Consider the following 18,468-nt stretch of genomic DNA (forward strand, 5'->3'; position numbering starts at 1 on the left):
CTATGAGGTACATCCTGTTTCCATTGATCACCCTTGAGATGTTTCTAGAACTTGATTGGAGTCCACCTGTGGTAAAATCAATTGATTGGACATGATTTGGAAAGGCACACACCTGTCAAGCAAGAACCAAGCCACAAGGTCAAAGGGATTGTCTGTAGAGCTCCGATACAGGATTGCGTCGAGGCACAGATCTGGGGAAGGGTACCAAAAAATGTCTGCAGCATTGAAGGTCCCCAAGAACACAGTGTCCATCATTCTTAAATGGAAGAAGTTTGGAGCCACCAAGACTCTTCATAGAGTTGGCCGCCCGGCCAAACTGAGCAATCGGGGGAGAAGAGCCTCGGTCAAGGAGATGACCAAGAACCCGATGGTCACTTTTTGCCAAAAGGCACCTAAAGGACTCTCAGACCATGAGAAACAAGATTTTCTGGTCTGATGAAACCAAGATTGAACACCTTGGCCTGAATGCCAAGCGTCATGTCTGGAGGAAGCTTGGCACCATCCCTACAGTGAAGCATGGTGGTGGCAGTATCATGCTGTGGGGATGTTTTTCAGTGGCAGGGACTAGGAGACTAGTCAGGATAAAGGGAAAGATGAATGGCGCGAAGTACAGACAGATCCTTGATGAAAACAATATCCCCATCAATTCATCATGTTTTCAGTTGTCACCAATCAGTCCCTATCTGATTTAGGACTAGTGTGCTCTAGCCCAATTGGATGTCAGATACACAACCATCACCATTAAAGGGTAAGTAGCCCTACACTGTGTTCTTACCAAAACATAAAAACATAAGCTACACATTTTTCCCTGAGAGAGAGAGAAATGGCCAAGGAATTGGAACACTGGACCTCAGATCGTCAAAAGGTTCTACAGCTGCACCATCGAGAGCATCCTGACCGGTTGCATCACTGCCTGGTATGGCAACTGTTTGGCCTCCAACCGCAAGCCACTACAGAGGGTAGTGCGAACGATCCAGTACTTCACTAGGGCCAAGTTTCCTGCCATCCAGGACCTCTATACAAGGCGTTGTCAGAGGAAGACCCTAAAAATGATCAAAGACTCCACCCAACCTAGTTATAGACTGTTCTCTCTGCTACTGCAGTCACACACTGAATACAAACACACAAGTTTGTGCATGGCACACGTTGAATACAAACATATTTCATTTTTGAAGATCGTAAGAAATATTATATAAAGTGGTACCAGCACATGTGTTGTAACACTTTTTTACTTCATGCTATATTTGAGACAAGCTACTGATATTGTTGCAGTGAACAACAGACGTGTTATGTATGTCATGTACTGTTCAAATTGTGTTGATAAATGTTATAACTTTGTAATTACATTATTTCATTGAGCGTATATACACAGTTACTACCCATCCTGATTTATAATGCTATTTACTTTCCTCATGAGAATGGAGACAGACTATACCATATAGACATACTGACAAGCTGAATGTGCTTTGTACATTAAGTTAGACCAGCTCCAGTAAAGAGATCAGAGACTCGGGTGACTTCTACGTCAACTTTACTAAACAACATAACACAATTAACAATTGAAACAATTAACACAGCAGACAAAACAAGATTTGACCACTTAAATCCTGCTCCTCAAAAGAGGCAAAGACAGTAATTTTCTTGTTGTCAACTGCCTCCAAATAGAACAGCTCATAATCTCTCTGTAACATGAATGGTTCCTTGAGGAGAACATTTTCATCTTCATCCAGGCCATCATACAACCTAGTTCTTTAAGGGTTGTAATGCAGTCTTCCCCGTCCATCCCAATTACACTAGGGAGGGGAACAGTGCCTTTAAATGTTTGGAGTTCACATCCCCTTGCTGCCTCTAGGGTGTCGCTTAGAAGAACATCTGCTTCCTTGAAGAAAAAGGAAGAATAAATATTAAGAGTAGTGCCTCATTGGGTGATCAAGTCAAATTACACTCCACTTTCACAATACCACCATGCAAACAAAAGCCCCTATTACTAAAGGGGTTTTCAGTGATATCTATAACTACTAAACAAGTCATCCCAACTATTATATCTTGCCATGCATCAAGCCTTCAGCATTACACACAGTTGACTACATACCCAGTTCACAGCTCCCAGTTCGCCGTGCATTTTGTTTTCAGTATCGTCTAGAAAGAAAACAGATTGTGGTCATTAAGTAATGTAAGGGAACCTCTAGGGATGTGTGTACAGGAATGCACCTTACTTTAGCTAATAGCCTATACAGTACCTGATCATGCAGAGCTGGATGCTGATGTGACATGCTGTGACTTCATGGGGGGAAGTCTTTTACATCATTCTGAGATATATTGGAGGTGGGGGGGGTTAAAGTCTTTAAACATTGGTTTAAGACTATACCACTCATCATATGACATCATCTACCTGTAGTGTGTTTTGTTTTCGCCGTCTTTTTCGATCTTTCAACCTCTCATCTTCAGACCTTAGTGAGTGAATGACATACATACGAAAATATATCCTGGCTACAGTGAAACAAGTGATTTAAAGGATGCATGTTGAAAAGTTTTCATAATGTTCAAGACGTACGGCATGGGGAAGTTCTGCAGGAGAACTAGGCACCACCATCGACTAATTTGCTGGATGTTTTCCTTTGAAAAAGAAAATCACACAATCGGATGGGTATCCCAAAAAACATATCCACTAGTGATGAGAAATTCATAATTTATACATACCTCAGTGAAATCACACTGTGCTTCCATTGCAATGTACAGAGCGTAAGTTAAGAAAGAGTAGGTTGTTAAAGTTTGATTGTTATGATAACAACAACAATAATGATAATAGTAAATAATAATAATAATACCCCCCAGGAATATATTTCAGGATGAAGAAGACATTCCCCCATGAATATATTTCAAGATGAAGAAGACATTCCCCCAGGAATATATTTCAGGATGTAGAAGACATTCCCCCAGGAATATATTTCAGGATGAAGAAGACATTCCCCCAGGAATATATTTCAGGATGAAGAAGACATTCCCCCAGGAATATATTTCAGGATGAAGAAGACATTCCCCCAGGAATATATTTCAGGATGAAGAAGACATTCCCCCAGGAATATATTTCAGGATGAAGAAGACATTCCCCCAGGAATATATTTCAGGATGAAGAAGACATTCCCCCAGGAATATATTTCAAGATGAAGAAGACATTCCCCCAGGAATATATTTCAGGATGTAGAAGACATTCCCCCAGGAATATATTTCAGGATGTAGAAGACATTCCCCCAAGAATATATTTCAAGATGAAGAAGACATTCCCCCAGGAATATATTTCAGGATGTAGAAGACATTCCCCCAGGAATATATTTCAGGATGTAGAAGACATTCCCCCAAGAATATATTTCAGGATGAAGAAGACATTCCCCCGGGAATATATTTCAGGATGTAGAAGACATTCCCCCAGGAATATATTTCAGGATGTAGAAGACATTCCCCCAGGAATATATTTCAGGATGAAGAAGACATTCCCCCAGGAATATATTTCAGGATGAAGAAGACATTCCCCCAGGAATATATTTCAGGATGAAGAAGACATTCCCCCAGGAATATATTTCAGGATGAAGAAGACATTCCCCCAGGAATATATTTCAGGATGAAGAAGACATTCCCCCAGGAATATATTTCAGGATGAAGAAGACATTCCCCCATGAATATATTTCAAGATGAAGAAGACATTCCCCCAGGAATATATTTCAGGATGTAGAAGACATTCCCCCAAGAATATATTTCAAGATGAAGAAGACATTCCCCCAGGAATATATTTCAGGATGTAGAAGACATTCCCCCAGGAATATATTTCAGGATGTAGAAGACATTCCCCCAAGAATATATTTCAGGATGAAGAAGACATTCCCCCGGGAATATATTTCAGGATGTAGAAGACATTCCCCCAGGAATATATTTCAGGATGTAGAAGACATTCCCCCAGGAATATATTTCAGGATGAAGAAGACATTCCCCCAGGAATATATTTCAAGATGTAGAAGACATTCCCCCAGGAATATATTTCAGGATGTAGAAGACATTCCCCCAGGAATATATTTCAGGATGAAGAAGACATTCCCCCAGGAATATATTTCAGGATGAAGAAGACATTCCCCCAGGAATATATTTCAGGATGAAGAAGACATTCCCCCAGGAATATATTTCAGGATGTAGAAGACATTCCCCCAGGAATATATTTCAGGATGAAGAAGACATTCCCCCAGGAATATATTTCAAGATGTAGAAGACATTCCCCCAGGAATATATTTCAGGATGAAGAAGACATTCCCCCAGGAATATATTTCAGGATGAAGAAGACATTCCCCCAGGAATATATTTCAGGATGAAGAAGACTCCCCCCAGGAATATATTTCAGGATGAAGAAGACATTACCCCAGGAATATATTTCAGGATGAAGAAGACATTCCCCCAGGAATATATTTCAGGATGAAGAAGACATTCCCCCAGGAATATATTTCAGGATGAAGAAGACATCCCCCAGGAATATATTTCAGGATGAAGAAGACATTCCCCCAGGAATATATTTCAGGATGAAGAAGACATCCCCCCCAGGAATATATTTCAGGATGAAGAAGACATTGCCCCAGGAATATATTTCAGGATGAAGAAGACATTCCCCCAGGAATATATTTCAGGATGAAGAAGACATTCCCCAGGAATATATTTCAGGATGAAGAAGACATTCCCCCAGGAATATATTTCAGGATGAAGAAGACATTCCCCCAGGAATATATTTCAGGATGAAGAAGACATTCCCCCAGGAATATATTTCAGGATGTAGAAGACTCCCCCCCCCCCCCCCCCCCCCCCCCCAAGAAGTTACAGCATGTCACATCAGCATCCGGCTCTGCAGGAGTTTGATGTATGAATTGTGTATGTACTGTAAAAACTGTAGGAAATAAGTCCCAAAAACGGTCAAGAATAATAAACAAGAAAAAGTATGAGCAATAACAATAGTGTGCTTTGCAGAAATTATTACAAAAATAATAATAACTTTTCATATGTTAACAGAAAATAACAGAAAATAGGACTATTATAATATACTGAATAGCCAACATCTTACCATCAAAACAAACACCCCACAGTTGCTTGAGAAACCTTGCTTTGGTAGGCCCTGTGGTGTGAACACGGTACAATTTTCAATAAAGGAATGACAATCAAATGGTACAGTTCAGTGGAATAATTTTAAGGAATATCTATCCTGAACAACATCTACACCAAAAGTCCTCCAAGGTCCAGGGGACAAGATCCCAGCAATGTTTCTGTGAACACAGTGTATGTGAAAGTAAAGAAAAAGTACAATCCAACAGCTTTTTATACTGAGGCATGCATAACAGTTTTGAACACAGTTGGAACTGAATTAGCCCAGAGGCTAAAACTCCATTTTTTGGGGGGGGGGGGGGTCATAATGGGTTCAAAGAGAACTGCCCCACTGATAATGTTATCTATGGTTCTGTTTCCATCTGCTTCACCGAATGGGAAATGATGTATCATACATGTATGTAAGTACATACATATTTTACATAGTACATTTTACTTTAAATAAAACAGAGCCACAGATTTGTTTTTAAATGGCAAGTGGTCTAAAACTGAACTACCACTATCCAGATGGGATGAAACCGGGTGCCCTAAAACATGAATGGTTGGGTGCGACTTTCATCTCTCCAGCCAGTGCCATGGCAGGATCTTGAAAGAAAATCTCCCTAGCTTGTGGCCTGAGTATCTGTTAAATGTGTTCAAATACGAACAGACACATTTTGACATACAACTTTCAAACCTATAACATTAAAGTTGTAGGATGTATACTGAAAAAGCAGAGGTAGTGGTTAATGAAACATAGTTATGACGCATTGTAATTCTAGCAAAGAATACGATCGGAAATTAGCAACTTCGTTTTACAGTAAACAAACAATAACAAAGGAAAAACTACATTTACTTACACATATTGTCCAATGTTTTTATCCGTGTAGGTTAGGTTCGTTTAAGATTCGCTTTCGTTGACGTTGCTACCTTCGACGTGAACCTCAACTTGGGTGACCTTGAAGGAGAAGGGAAGGGTTAAACCCGTTAGACTCCGCCCACATTGAGCCCGGCCCGTAACTGCAGTCAGGGGCTTCTCGACTATTTGCATTGTCCCCCCCTCCCCTCTTTTACACCGCTGCTACTATCTGTTGTTATCATGTATTTTTAGTAACTTTAATAACTCTACCTACATGTACATATTACCTCAACTAACCCGTGGCCCCGCCACTCTGTACCGGTAAACCTCTGTATATAGTCTCGCTATTTTTATTTTACTGCTGCTCTTTTATTACTTGTTACTTTTATTTCTTAGTCTTATCCGTATTTTTTTAAACTGCGTTGTTGTTTAGGGGCTCGTAAGTAAGCATTTCACTGTAAGGTCTACACTTGTTGTATGTGTGTGACTAATACGATTTGATTTGACTAGTGATCATTGTCATGTGTCAATCTTGCATGTAACGGTACCGACCACATTTCTAAACCAAATTCCAGCATCTCTCAGAGCCTGAAGAAAATTAAGGATCTTGATGATTAGGCTAACATGCGAAGAAAACAAGATATTACATTGAGTTAATTAAGTTATTGTGTTTTATTTTTCACTTTTAATTTTTGTGAATAATACTGCCCTCTAAACACGGAATTGGAATGTAGGTGATAATAAGACAATTGTAATTGTAATATTTCCCCTTCAAGTGGAGGGCTGAACATTCAGACTTTGCCAGCAAACACCGGAGAAAACGGAGCAAGCCTACTCAGAGACGGACGGAGAGGGTGCAACGATGAGGCAGAGCGGACCCACAGCTCTACTTTCTTTATTCTACCTTAAGCGCAGGATGGCGAAAGTCTACATTCGCTGAGGAAGTGGCGTAAATTGAAAGGTCTTCACAGATAAGACCGGAGAAAGGCAGGAATTGTGCTGCAGCTCCCAAACACTACGGGAAAGCGCGGGAATATATTATTGGAGGGATTTATACGGATCGAAACGCATCAAAATCCACGTTTTTAATGAAGATTTGAGGACCCAGCCCGTAATCCGACTTCAGAGACGAAATGTGAATCTAAATAATTTATTGTGATAAGGAAAGAGTTGAACGAATATGATATGATCCACCCGACTTCGTCCGAGAAGGAATTTAGATTGCCCTTTTAAAATTATTAACTCTCTATTTGGAGGCTGTGAGCAAAGTCGTTTTGCCCCAAAAATTGTAATAGCTGTTTTGCATTCATTTGAAGTGAGTGTAAAAATGATGGTTATCAACGGTACCAGCTCTCAGCTCTACGGTACCTCTCACAAGCCGAACAGTAGGGTATTTTGCTTTTGAAATGATATTTTCAATGCATTTGTTCGCAATGCGTAACGTTACCCTTGCGTGTTTTCCAAATCCTGCTTGAAAAGGTCTGTCCCATAGACTAACCTACTCAACGGGATGAGAGGAGACTAACGTTCGTGGACTATTTTATACATCACAACTGAATGTGTTGGCTGGACGGCAACCGGGACAAGAGGAGCTACATTAGACGCATCATAAAACAAAGAAACATTTAAAACTTTTATTTTGATAACTTCGAAAATAGAGAGCACACGTTTAGTTTGGAATACAAGAATAGATGATTCTCATAAGACAGAGGACGACATAAATCTTCCACCATGTTCAAAGGCGGTAAGTGTGCTTTAACTTTTTACCATCATCAGTCCGACTGAGTTATTATTATGCCAAAAACACCTTGTGGTTGTTTACTAGTTTCCTCCAATGAATAGTGCGCAAATGCTTAGTTGAATACAAGGTATTATGTTATCATGTCTGCTGCGATGGGTGATGAAAAATATGTTATGATGATACAGTACACCAGCACGGTAGGCTAATGATTCTTGTAGGTAATGAGCGAGAACGTGGCAGTTTATTGCGACGATGAAATGGTTTGCAGATTTGCACAACATTAAGCCCTGTGTGCGCGAGCCTGGCGGAAGGAAATATTCAGACATAGGCCTACCACGAATACTATATTTGATATTAACGGCTGGTGCCGCAGTGCAGTTTATGAGTTGTGTCCAGTCTCTGTCTCTCGGATAAGCATTATGTGCGTTGTGATTATAGCATTGTTGGGCATTGATCTAGGGCTGGCTAGGTGATATGGATAAGACAGGCGCGGCATAATTCTTTATGAAGGATATATTTGGGTGGTCAGTAACCAGAATAAAATATTTTCCTTTTAAATTGGCAGTTGCTCCTGACTTTATATAGAATTCAAACATTGATTTATGCTGACAATGTCACGACCTGAACCACTCCTGATCACACATGAACATACATTTAACCCCGTCTATCCCCATGTCATTCCACACGCACACGCACACGCACACACACACACACGATTTCCATATTCTCATTGAATTTGTTGCTGAAGAACAGTCATATTATTTAATCCTGAGTAGCAATGGTCAAATAATTCTTAATGCCTTAGTAATACCATTGTAATTGGTCTGCTGGTTTTGATGCGATCTTTCTGATATTTTGCTCTCTTGATCATTTGACTCCTTTGATTGTTTCGTTATGAAGATTATATAATTGAAGAAAAACAATTTCTAAAATCTTTCATCGTTTTACTTCTGACAAAATGTTTCCCCTCATTTCGCCCAGCATCAATAGAAGGCCACTGTTCGGCATTCAACTATGTGTCACTGCCTATGCATTCTTCTCAACTCGTTTAATGCATGCAGCACTACTGTAGCTCTCCCTGACAGTCATCATCAGATTGATTATTGATCCAGGGTTGGAGATGTAACGTCTCTATGATGAACTCACATAACCAGTAACTAACTGTCTGTGCTTCAAGGACCCTGATCATTATGTCAACTGAACAGACTCTTAGAAACAGATTAGCTAGGAACTCACTGTTGAGTCTTCAGATGGAGTACCCCATCCACTTAAAACAGGAGGTTACAGATGTAGGATCTTCATTTGAGACAGATTTCTACAGGAAAATAATCCTGCAGCAAAGAAAACGTGAATTATTATGGGCATTATAATTAATTACATTTTTGTAGGGGTTGATACATTTTTCGTAAGGGAACATCTAGTCTGGAAAACAAACTTCAGACGCCTTTTTAAACCTCAAATACACTACACGTTTTACATTGCATTGCAGGAAAGTTCTCCTGGAACAGGGTGATCAAATTAAGATCCTACATATGTTGTTTGAGTGAGTTAGAAGTTAGAGTGTTTTAGTGCATAATGTATGAATGAACTCCAGGCCACTTTCAGCTGCTGTTTTCATGGTCATGTAAATTTAATTTTACCTTTATTTAACTATGCAAGTCAGTTAAGAACAAATTCTTATTTTCAATGACAGCCTAGGAACAGTGGGTTAACTGCCTTGCTCAGGGGCAGAATGACATATTTTTACCTTGTCAGCTCGGGGATTCGATCTTGCAACCTTGCGATTATAAGTTCAACTCTCTAACCACTAGGCCGCTAAATGCTGCTCATGGTCATTGTATGGCTATCATTGTGGTACACTTTACAGTTGTATTTGCTGTGCAGGATACTAACCCACAATGAGAACACTTCAAATAACATGCATGGCATGAATACTGTACAAACATGACCAAGATAGTCAGGATGGAAATAAAGAAAGTGTTTTTTTTGGCCAAGAAACATACAATTATTTTATTGCAAATGTACTAACATATTTGCAATAAAATGTAATGACAATTTAAATTATTAATTTGAAAGTTGTGTTGGTACTCTTGAATGTGCTTTCTTGCTTTTGAAGTCAGCCGGCCGTGACGCTCACAATTGGCCCAGCGTTGTACAGGTTCGGGGAGGGTTTGGCTGGCCACGATTTCGTTGTCCACAGTGCTCTAGCGATTCCTTGTGGAGGTTCGGGCGCCTGCAAGCTGACTTCGGTTGCCAACTGGACGGTGTTTCCTTCCAAGACATTGGTGCGGCTGACTTCCGAGTTAAGCGAGCAGTGTGTCAAGAAGCGGTGTGGCTTGGCGGGGTCGTGTTTCGGAGGACGCATGGCTCTCGACCTTCACCTCTCCCGAGTCCGTACAGAAGTTGCAGCGATGGGACAAGACTGTAACTACCAATTAGATACCACGAAATTGGGGAGAAAAATACATTAAAAAAATACATTAAAAAAAGAACTCAGTATGCCAAAAATCCCTCCAATCAGAATATACTGTTGATGAGGCATCAGCCAGTTTTAGCAGGAACAAGTCAGAAGATGTTTGGTGAGTTAGACGTACAGTATACGCCCTGAACAACATGTTGTGGGGAGTCTGGCTGATGCATCCGGCCTGACATTTGGTGAGTGACACATTTCCCTTTCAAATTGAGTTACTGAGAGTGTGGCATGACAGCAGAAGCACTACTCAGGTTGACAAGAGAAGTCGTGACTAGCTGTGTAATCATTACCATGTGATTAGTCTCGGAAACGCTGGCTTCTCACGTTCTGTTCCAATAGTTGAGTCAACAAGACGAGATTTGAAAGGATGACGCCATGAGATTACCAAGTAATGGACTGGAGCTGAACAGGGCATCATGGGTATTGGCATTACACATGTTTTGTCACCCAATGGATGATTTGTATGTAGCTGCACCAGAGTAGTACGCCTACCAACCTGATCTGAGTTCTGTTGATGTTGTATGGAATCCAAAGTAAGTCTGGTCAATAAGCCGACATGATGTGGAAGTGTTCTCTGTCTAGGCGTGAAGTACATTGTCTATGTATGCAAAGTGATGCAGGTGTGCAATGCCAGTCCTATCTGTGTGTGAACAGCATGTGTGTCTGAGTCTGCTGTCACTGTTTTTGGTTTCTGTCCCTATCACTAATCCTTGTGTGTGTGGCCCTCTTGCTCAGTGCTAGTGGTCTGTTACCCTTCCCTGCTTCCCTGGGTTGCAGTGTCGCAGCTGATGGGATCTGATTACTATGCAGGTTATAAAAATAAATAAATATTTATATAATTATATATATATATACAGTAATTTATTGGTTAAGCCGTCAACGTTTTGGCATCACTGTGCCTTCTTCAGGGTGACCCTGTGATCAGTGATGCCGAAACGATGGTGTTTTACCCAATAAATTACTGGGAGTTTATGTATGTAGAGCGACTCTTTATTTATTTGTATAGCTTACAGTTTATTCGCCCTAAGTCAGCACCGCTACACTAAATCATTTTATCTGGGTGTGTGCCAACTCAAGGTTTTATTGTACTATGCAGGTTATACCATCTCTCCCTCTCTCTCTCTCTCTCTCTCTCTCTCTCTCTCTCTCTCTCCCTCTCTCTCTCTCTCTCTCTCTCTCTCTCTCTCTCTCTCTCTCTCTCTCTCTCTCTCTCTCTCTCTCTCTCTCTCTCTGTCTCTCTCTCTCTCTCCCTCTCTCTCTCTCTCTCTCTCTCTCTCTTTCTCTGTCTGTCTCTCTCTCTCTCTCTCTCCATACCCAGTCATCCATGGAACAGACACTGGGGAGATGTGTCAGAGTAGTGCTGCGATAGATAGAGGGAGGTGTGATGTTCACTGTATATACCCTGCTGTGATGTGCTATAATTGCTGGTGCATGTCACTCAGGTTTATAGGGGGGCTGGACACAGGCTTTCCTTGGCCATTTTGAGACTTTCCTGTCTCTACACATTTAGGATCTCACCCACTCACCTGCACCCACACAGAGAATTACACACACGCACACACACGGCCACTCCCACACACACACACACACACACACACACACACACACACACACACACACACACACACACACACACACACACACACACACACACACACACACACACACACACACACACACACACACACACACACACACACACACACACACACACACACACACACACACACACACACACACACACACACTTGTCCATTGACATTCTGTAAGCACTATACCCACAGTGTTAGTTTGTTCTTTTCATTTGTGTTCATCCTCTGCATAAAGCTGACATTCAGATTGACAAGGTTTTTACAAAATATCTTATTGGGAAATGTGTCTGATCAACATAAAGCACTGCTCAGACTCTGATAATCTAATGAATGTACTTTGAGAGAACAAAACATTGCAAATCTAGCAAGATGCCAGCTTGCGCAGCCTAACTGTACTCTGATGTTGAATGAATGCTAATTATTGGAAAATTGTGATAGTTCTCCCTCTCAAATACAGCATCTAAGAGGAACAAAAGCCCAACGCTTCCTTCATCATTCAGCTCCATCACCACAGAATATACAGAGATAATTGTTTGAGCAATCAAATTTAGCAGCATAGAGTAATCACGCTCTGTAAATCATCTCTAATTACGTGCCAGAGTAGTAGCACATTGCCTATTGAGTTGGCCCTGTTGTTTTCCAGTACAGGCAGTGCATGGTGGAGGGGACAACAGAGAGGATTTACCAATAATGAGCCCAGTGGAACACAATGTAAAGGACTAAGAAAAACACCTGTGGCCCCAGTCAGTCAGCTCTCAGTCTCCAGCCCTGACCTGCCTACTCCCAGGGTTCAGTGTGTGGGTGCTAGGGAACCCAGCTCAGCCTTACAGCTCCCACTCAGTCAGCTCTCAGCAGCACTAGGGAGACAAGCTGATCAAATAACCAACTATCAACCTCTCAGGCATCAAGAGGCCCTCCATGACTATCTGTCTGTCAGAGATGGTTTTTCACCCAGAGATAATATCATCTCCTAGACGTCACCAGTTACCATTCTAGATACCTTCAGCAGAGGTCTAGACTCACAGTCAGGGGGAATTTACATCTATCTTTGTCACTGAAGGACAAACAGCAGTCTGGTCAGAGCTGAACTCACATAGACAGTACCCTGAGGCAAAGCCTCCTCAGAACAATGATTTGATATCAACATGGATTTACACAGCACAGTATCTGACTCTAAATACCCATCTGTCACTTTATGTGTTGAGAACATTCAGACAGCCAGACCAAATGAGGGAACTTGTTCTGTGACTTATATTTAGAGGCCATTTGAATAGAACATAATAGTCCCCAAACATGATGTCATGATTGCACTACGGCTTATTGTGATGCAAAGTATTCCTGTGGTTGTGGATTGTGGGCTAGGTATGAGGGGTGCTGTGGGTTTAGGGTTGGGTATGAGGTATGCTGTGGGCTAGGTATGAGGGGTGCTGTGAGTTTAGGGTTGGGTATGAGGTATGCTGTGGGCTAGGTATGAGGGGTGCTGTGGGTTTAGGGTTGGGTATGAGGTATGCTGTGGGCTAGGTATGAGGGGTGCTGTGGGTTTAGGGTTGGGTATGAGGTATGCTGTGGGCTAGGTATGAGGGGTGCTGTGGGTTTAGGGTTGGGTATGAGGTATGCTGTGGGCTAGGTATGAGGGGTGCTGTGGGTTTAGGGTTGGGTATGAGGTATGCTGTGGGCTAGGTATGAGGGGTGCTGTGGGTTTAGGGTTGGGTATGAGGTATGAGGTATGCTGTGGGCTAGGTATGAGGGGTGTTGTGGGTTTAGGGTTGGGTATGAGGTATGCTGTGGGCTAGGTATGAGGGGTGCTGTGGGTTTAGGGTTGGGTATGAGGTATGAGGTATGCTGTGGGCTAGGTATGAGGGGTGTTGTGGGTTTAGGGTTGGGTATGAGGTATGCTGTGGGCTAGGTATGAGGGGTGCTGTGGGTTTAGGGTTGGGTATGAGGTATGCTGTGGGCTAGGTATGAGGGGTGCTGTGGGTTTAGGGTTGGGTATGAGGTATGCTGTGGGCTATGTATGAGGGTTGCTGTGGGTTTAGGGTTGGGTATGAGGCATGCTGTGGGCTAGGTATGAGGGGTGCTGTGGGTTTAGGGTTGGGTATGAGGTATGCTGTGGGCTAGGTATGAGGGGTGCTGTGGGTTTAGGGTTGCGTATGAGGTATGCTGTGGGCAAGGTATGAGGGTTGCTGTGGGTTTAGGGTTGGGTATGAGGCATGCTGTGGGCTTTGTATGAGGGGTGCTGTGGGTTTAGGGCTGTGTATGAGGCGTGCTGTGGGCTGTGTATGTGGGGTGCTGTGGGTTTAGGGCTGGGTATGAGGTGTGCTGTGGGCTAGGTATGAGGGGTGCTGTGGGTTTAGGGATAGGTATGAGGGGTGCTGTGGGTTTAGGGCTGGGTATAAGGTGTGCTGTGGGTTTAGCGCTGCGTATGAGGTGTGCTGTGGGCTGTGTATGTGGGGTGCTGTGGGCTGTGTATGTGGGGTGCTGTGGGTTTAGGGATAGGTATGAGGGGTGCTGTGTGTTTAGGGCTGGGTATGAGGGGTGCTGTGGGTTTAGGGCTGGGTATAAGGCGTGCTGTGGGTTTAGCGCTGCGTATGAGGTGTGCTGTGGGCTGTGTATGTGGGGTGCTGTGGGTTTAGGGATAGGTATGAGGGGTGCTGTGTGTTTAGGGCTGGGTATGAGGGGTGCTGTGGGTTTAGGGCTGGGTATAAGGCGTGCTGTGGGTTTAGCGCTGCGTATGAGGTGTGCTGTGGGCTGTGTATGTGGGGTGCTGTGGGTTTAGGGATAGGTATGAGGGGTGCTGTGTGTTTAGGGCTGGGTATGAGGGGTGCTGTGGGTTTAGCGCTGCGTATGAGGTGTGCTGTGGGCTGTGTATGTGGGGTGCTGTGGGTTTAGGGATAGGTATGAGGGGTGCTGTGGGTTTAGGGATAGGTATGAGGGGTGCTGTGTGTTTAGGGCTGGGTATAAGGCGTGCTGTGGGTTTAGCGCTGCGTATGAGGTGTGCTGTGGGCTGTGTATGTGGGGTGCTGTGGGTTTAGGGATAGGTATGAGGGGTGCTGTGTGTTTAGGGCTGGGTATGAGGGGTGCTGTGGGTTTAGGGTTGGGTATGAGGGGTGCTGTGGGTTTAGGGCTGCGTATGAGGGGTGCTGTGGGTTTAGGGATAGGTATGAGGGGTGCTGTGGGTTTAGGGATAGGTATGAGGGGTGCTGTGGGTTTAGGGTTGGGTATGAGGGGTGCTGTGGGTTTAGGGCTGCGTATGAGGGGTGCTGTGGGTTTAGGGATAGGTATGAGGGGTGCTGTGGGTTTAGGGCTGCGTATGAGGGGTGCTGTGGGTTTAGGGCTGCGTATGAGGGGTGCTGTGGGTTTAGGGATAGGTATGAGGGGTGCTGTGGGTTTAGGGCTGCGTATGAGGGGTGCTGTGGGTTTAGGGTTGGGTATGAGGGGTGCTGTGGGTTTAGGGCTGCGTATGAGGGGTGCTGTGGGTTTAGGGCTGCGTATGAGGGGTGCTGTGGGTTTAGGGCTATGTAGACAGGAGTGTAGGGGGGATGTGAAGAGGAGAATATAGAGTGGAGCAAAAACATAAACCTCAGCCTGATCCCTTAAATCTTTCTAAGCTCCCTGAAAAACAGAAAGTGAATCCAGGGTGAGAACAGTGTTGCCAATCCTAATCTGACGCTTGTTTAAAAATGTCTATTTTAAGACTCTCTTCCTGTCTCTTTTGATAACAAAAAAATAACACACACACACACACACACACACACACACACACACACACACACACACACACACACACACACACACACACACACACACACACACACACACACACACACACACACACACGCACACACACACGCACGCACGCACGCACGCACACACACACGCACACACTTGCTCATGCACACTCAAACACACACATATCGATTCTCTAATCTCCCCTTTTTAGCATACCCTCTAATACAAAAAAATGAGGGTAGGGCAATCCAAAACTTTTGAGCAGGCTGATTTGTCTATTTGTAGCCTATCTGACCCTTTCCATATGAGGCATCATCTCAGGTAGTTGACTGAGTACTACCTCTCATTGGAGAGCTGAGGCTTAATCATTAGACTGCTATCCTACAAACCTCTGACTCTGGCAGTGCATGCCAAACACCTCATTTAGTTGAAGGAGATTCATCCAATCATATGGCCAGTTACTGAGTGGCCGATACATGATGGTGTTACCATGGAAACCGCTGGCACTATTCAACAACATGATACTTAACAGAGGATGACAAATAATTGCAGAGAGAGCGTGAGTGGGTGTGGGTGTGTGTATGGGTGTGTGGGTGTGTGGGTGTGTGGGTGTGGGTGTGTGGGTGTGGGTGTGGGTGTGGGTGTGGGTGAGACGATAGCAGCTCTGACTGGTATGCATGTTACTTATTTCATGAACTGCTGATACTCTGGAAGCCATTTTCACGCTTCCCTGTCAACCATTTCACACCAAATTAGGGCAGACGGCTCTGCATGGCTTCCAAAAGTGGATGTTCTCTTCCTACAGTATAAGGTCAAACACTCTCCTATTCATGCAGTCTAAAGAGTTATCTTGAATGATTTAATACACAGTACATTTTAACTGGGTGCAGAAGCGGAAAATAAATCTACAAAATTCTCCCTTATCTCAGTTTACCCTTTAGATTCACCTGAGTCTTCAGTAAACATCCTCTTCCCGCCTTTGTAATGGAAATGTGATGCAGGGCCAGGCATTACCGGATGATAATGAGGTGAAAGAGACAAACAACCTAAGCCCTGTTGGTTTTTGTAATATGAATAATTAATTTCTGATTAAGTGGCTAATTGGAGTTTAAAGGTCATTGTCAATGGGAATGCCATAGATCTTATGAGAGGAGGGGAGGTAGATAGATAAGAGAGAAGGGAGGGACAGAGGAAAAGGAGGAGACAGTCCAGTTGACAGCTCTTCCCGTACTGAGCCCTATTCCCCAGGATACATCACCTTTGTGTGCTGAGGACAGAGATTCAGGCACAGCAGCTCCCCTCCGACCTGGGGCATCAGTCTGCCCTTTTGGCATTGAGAGTTAGCACTTCCATAACAAGATGAAAGGCTCATCACCAGGGAAAGATGAGGAGGTGTGGGGTTTGGATTCACCGGGGTTTGAAGCCTATAGTGACAAGATACAGACATGCAGAATGCTTACATAATACACACATATTACAAACCACACACGTGCAGATATGCACACAAACACACACAAGCAATGACCCACAAATACACTGAGATATTGTCACGTTCCTGACCTATTTATGTTAGTTGTTATGTGTGTTAGTTGGTCAGGACGTGAGGTTGGGTGGGCATTCTATGTTTTCTGTTTCTGTGTTGGTTTTGGGTTGCCTGGTATGGCTCTTAATTAGAGGCAGGTGTTTGGCGTTCCTCTAATTAAGAGTCATATTTAGGTAGGCGTTGTCACAGTGTTCGTTGTGGGTGATTGTCTCCTGTGTCTGTGTCGATGTTTACACCATACGGGATTGTTTCGGTTTGTTCGTGCGTTTTTTTGTAGTAAGTACTTGTTCGTTCGTTCTGCGTGTGTTATGTCAGTTCGTCGTACTAGTCTGTCTAGTTTCGTTTGTTATTTTGTTAGTTTATTAAAGTATAGTTTGTTTCGTTTGTCTTATAAATAAAACTCATCATGTTTTCACAACCCGCTGCACCTTGGCTCGATCACTACACCTCCTCTTCTTATGAAGAGAGAGAGGAACGCCGTTACAGAATCACCCACCCTTCCAGAGCCAAGCAGCGGAGTAATTGGAGTAAGGGACAGGAAAACAAGGATTTCTGGACTTGGGAGCAGATATTGAATGGAGAAGGTCCCTGGGCTAAGGCAGGAGAGAATCGCCGCTCTCAGGAAGAGAGGGAGGCAGCTAAAGCCCAGGAGCGGTGGTTTGAGGAGGCAGCAAGGAGACGTGGCTGGAAGCCCGAAAAGCCATGGGAGCAGCTGGAGGCACTGGGGAGAGCAGAGGCTACCGGAGAGAGGAACCGGAGCTATGAGGGAACGCGTCTGGCACGGAAGCCCAAAAAGCCCGTAAGTAATTCCCAAAAATTTCTTGGGGGGGGGCTAGGAGGTAGTGGGCCAAGGGCAGGTAGGAGACCTGCGCCCACTTCCCAGGCTTACCGTGGAGAGCGGGAGTACGGGCAGGCGCCGTGTTACGCAGTAGAGCGCACGGTGTCTCCTGTACGAGTGCATAGCCCAGTGCGGGTTATTCCACCTCCCCGCACTGGTAGGGCTAGATTGGGTATTGAGCCAGGTGTCATGAGGCCGGCTCAACGCGTCTGGTCTCCAGTGCGTCTCCTCGGGCCGGCATACATGGCACCGGCCTTACGCATGGTTTCCCCGGTTCGCCTACATAGGCCGGTGCGGGTTATTCCACCTCCCCGCACTGGTCGGGCGACCGGGAGCATTCAACCAGGTAAGGTTGGGCAGGCTCAATGCTCAAGAGTGCCAGTACGCCTCCACGGTCCGGTATTTCCGGCGCCACCTCCCCGCCCCAGCCTAGTACCTACAGTGCCTACACTACGCACTAGGCTACCAGTGCGTCTCCTGAGCCCAGTTCCTCCTCCACGCACTCTCTCTGTAGTGCGTGTATCCAGTTCGGTGCCTCCAGTTCCGGCACCACGCACTAAGCCTCCTGTGCGTCTCCAGAG

At 44.1% G+C, this 18,468-nt stretch overlaps 1 protein-coding gene and 1 long non-coding RNA gene across 2 annotated transcripts in view; one reads left to right on the plus strand and one right to left on the minus strand.

Moving 5' to 3' along the window:
* Nucleotides 1-1,505: 1,505 nt before the first annotated feature.
* On the minus strand, nucleotides 1,506-6,243 carry LOC129831979 (uncharacterized). The gene is made up of 4 exons (XR_008755848.1): nucleotides 5,973-6,243; nucleotides 5,096-5,146; nucleotides 2,093-2,139; nucleotides 1,506-1,879 (listed from the first exon to the last, which is right to left on the minus strand). It is a non-coding gene; the product is annotated as an uncharacterized LOC129831979 (long non-coding RNA).
* Nucleotides 6,244-6,476: 233 nt separating this feature from the next.
* LOC129831978 (reticulon-4 receptor-like 1) overlaps nucleotides 6,477-18,468 on the plus strand; it is a 170,719-nt gene continuing 158,727 nt past the window's right edge. Inside the window, exon 1 of the mRNA XM_055895667.1 lies at nucleotides 6,477-7,715. Coding sequence (XP_055751642.1) covers nucleotides 7,703-7,715 — 13 coding nt within the window. The 5' untranslated portion in view covers nucleotides 6,477-7,702. The remainder of the gene's footprint in view (nucleotides 7,716-18,468) is intronic.

The sequence above is a fragment of the Salvelinus fontinalis genome, chromosome 33 (assembly GCF_029448725.1).
Source record: "Salvelinus fontinalis isolate EN_2023a chromosome 33, ASM2944872v1, whole genome shotgun sequence".
NCBI classification, from domain to species: domain Eukaryota; kingdom Metazoa; phylum Chordata; class Actinopteri; order Salmoniformes; family Salmonidae; genus Salvelinus; species Salvelinus fontinalis.